The following is a 2616-nucleotide window of genomic DNA, read 5'->3' on the forward strand; positions in this document are numbered from 1 at the left end:
AGAGCGGTTGACCCAGGCATAGTTCCCGGCCGCTGCCATTCCCTTCAGGTAGTCCTGACCCTCTGTGGAAGCGATTCGAGCACAAGCCAACTGACGGTCATTGACTATAATCTTGTCTCTCTTCATGGCTTTTTCCATAGCTACCAGCGCATCTGAAAGGAGAGAGTGCAAGTCCAAACCAGCCAGCTTTCCCTTTATAATTCAGATTTATTGCAGAAAGGTGGGCTAGATTCAAAACCATTCTACAAAGAAATAAGTAAAATACCATTTTCCCTTTAAAGTGTTTCTGAGCTCATCTATTTATTGGTCAAGATATATTTACTGAGAATCTTCTGTCAGAGCTATGTGACACAACATATGCGGGCTCCAAAGAGAACACCTGCCCTCGAAGACTTGCGAGGGGAATGGAAGGTGGTCTGAGTTACTCCCTTCCTGGCATGTGCATGAATGAGAAGTAGTAAAATACGTTTTATTGCCATCATGGTTTTTAAAAATAATTTTTAGTGACTTAACTTAAAAGAACTGGAGATAAGTTGGCTAGACCTTCTGCACACAAATCAAATCCATGATAAAGTGTAGAGCTTTATCATGTAGAAAGTTCAGAAATACTAGTCAATGCTCCATATATTTGCTAGACAAAATATTCTAACAGGCCAGGCTGGCACAAATTTTTAGATTCCCATAGAATGAAACGTACATACAAGGATGAACCATAATTGCAATTTAGAGTTTACAGTAATTCCCATGTGTCTATATAACTTTTCCTATATTCATAAATCCTTTCACTCATCGTACAAACGGTCCAAAGTGACCTTTCTACTATTTCCCTGCCTCCTGCTTTTGTTCACAGTCTTTTGGTCATGAATGTTCTGCGTGTGTGATTGTTCAAACTGCATGTTATGTGTCCATGAAGTCATCTCTAAAATCTTTTCCCTAAACACTTTATTTTGTCTCTTCCATAGTATTTTATCAATTACTATACCTTCTGTCTTTACTTTTTCTTTTTTTTGTTGTTGTTTTTTTGGGTTTTTTTTTTTTTTTTTTGCTGTACGTGGGCCTCTCACTGTTATGGCCTCTCCCGTTGCGGAGCACAGGCTCCGGACGCGCAGGCTCAGCGGCCATGGCTCACGGGCCCAGCCGCTCCTTGGCATGTGGGATCCTCCTGGACAGGGGCACGAACCCATGTCCCCTGCATCGGCAGGCGGACTCTCAACCACTGTGCCACCAGGGAAGCCCTTTTTCTTCTTAATGAACATGACATCTCTCTCATGAGACAATTTGAGGGCAGAGCCCTTGCTATTTCATCTCTGAATCCACTATAACACCTAATCTTGCCATACAGGTAGGTGTCTAAGGCATATTCCCGCATATATCATAAACTCTACAATTTGAAGTCTTTACTGCTCTTTCTTGGCCAGACAGTAACCTGTAAGAGTAAATATGGTAACTGGAGCCTTTGACAACACCATATGAAATAATTATTATTCCCATTTTTTTTCAGACAAGTAAGTTAAGGCCCAGTGAAGTTAATTTCTGCTAGTTAGGAAAACCAGGGTAAAAACCACAGTACAGTTCCAGCACTTTCTCCCTTTAGTCTCTATATGGTTCCCCACAAAATGTACATTTTAGCACCAAGCCAAAAATTAGGTCCAGAATATACCTGTGGCTACTTGGTGGCCCAAGCCTCTGCTTCCACTGTGGATCATCACACACACCTGTCCCTTATGGTCGATGCCCATTTTCTTAGCAGCATACTCATTGAAAATCTCATCCACAACCTGGATTTCTGCATAGTGGTTGCCTGCTCCCAGAGTCCCCAACTGCAAATGTGAGAATGTCTGATAAAATAGCTGCTGTTCAGGTTTGAAAAAATCCATACGCAAAGCAAATAGGTAAAAAAACCCCAATAAAAATAAAAAGATAACCACACAAATAGTGTCACAAAGAAACTTCTAAGCTTAGAAACGCTTCATTCACTTAAAGTAATATCCCACACAACTAAAATAATGTAGACCAGTTCCTGCGTTTATTATATCATTATTTGCTTGAGGCACAGCACATTAAAAGCATCATAAACGAAAACTCAAACCACCAAACGGCTCACAGGACAATTTAAACATCATGGAGAGAAGGGTCAAATTTTGGGGTGAACTCTGGTGAATGTTGACTCTTACACAAAGTCCAAGTTCAAATGATTTTTGAAATATCTGTGAGTTCACTGACACCTACCACTATCCATCCCTGGAAGAATATATCCCATAACTGGAGCTAAGAGATGCTTTACAGACCCAAAGAATGGCAGTGCTGGAACAGTCTTATCGAGACTGCCTAGTTTTAACTATCTCAATTTTTGGATGAGAAGATTAGACCCAGACAGGCAAAAGAGACTTGCCCAAGGTCACAGTGAATTAGTGGCAAAGTCATCACAATTTGCTGTAAATTTCAAACATCTGGTATATTTTTATCTCATGGACACCATGAACCGACAAGGTATCTGCTGTTATCTTGAATGCTAGAAAACTTTCAGCCAAATCTGTAGATTGTCCAAGTTTGTACATATGCAATTTTGGTATATATATATATATATATATATATATATATATTTTTTTTTTTTTT

The 2616-nt window shown here is 39.8% G+C and overlaps 1 protein-coding gene across 1 annotated transcript in view; it reads right to left on the reverse strand.

Annotated features, from left to right (window-relative positions):
- The window catches only part of RTCB (RNA 2',3'-cyclic phosphate and 5'-OH ligase), a 19816-nt gene that overhangs the window by 6905 nt on the left and 10295 nt on the right, over positions 1–2616 (reverse strand). Inside the window, exons 7-8 of the mRNA XM_007449431.1 lie at positions 1661–1820; positions 6–152 (exon numbers count right to left, since the gene is read on the reverse strand). Of these exons, the coding sequence (XP_007449493.1) occupies positions 6–152; positions 1661–1820 (307 nt within the window). The remainder of the gene's footprint in view (positions 1–5; positions 153–1660; positions 1821–2616) is intronic.

The sequence above is a fragment of the Lipotes vexillifer genome, unplaced genomic scaffold (assembly GCF_000442215.2).
Source record: "Lipotes vexillifer unplaced genomic scaffold, Lipotes_vexillifer_v1.1 scaffold374, whole genome shotgun sequence".
In the NCBI taxonomy this organism is placed as follows: Eukaryota; Metazoa; Chordata; class Mammalia; order Artiodactyla; family Lipotidae; genus Lipotes; species Lipotes vexillifer.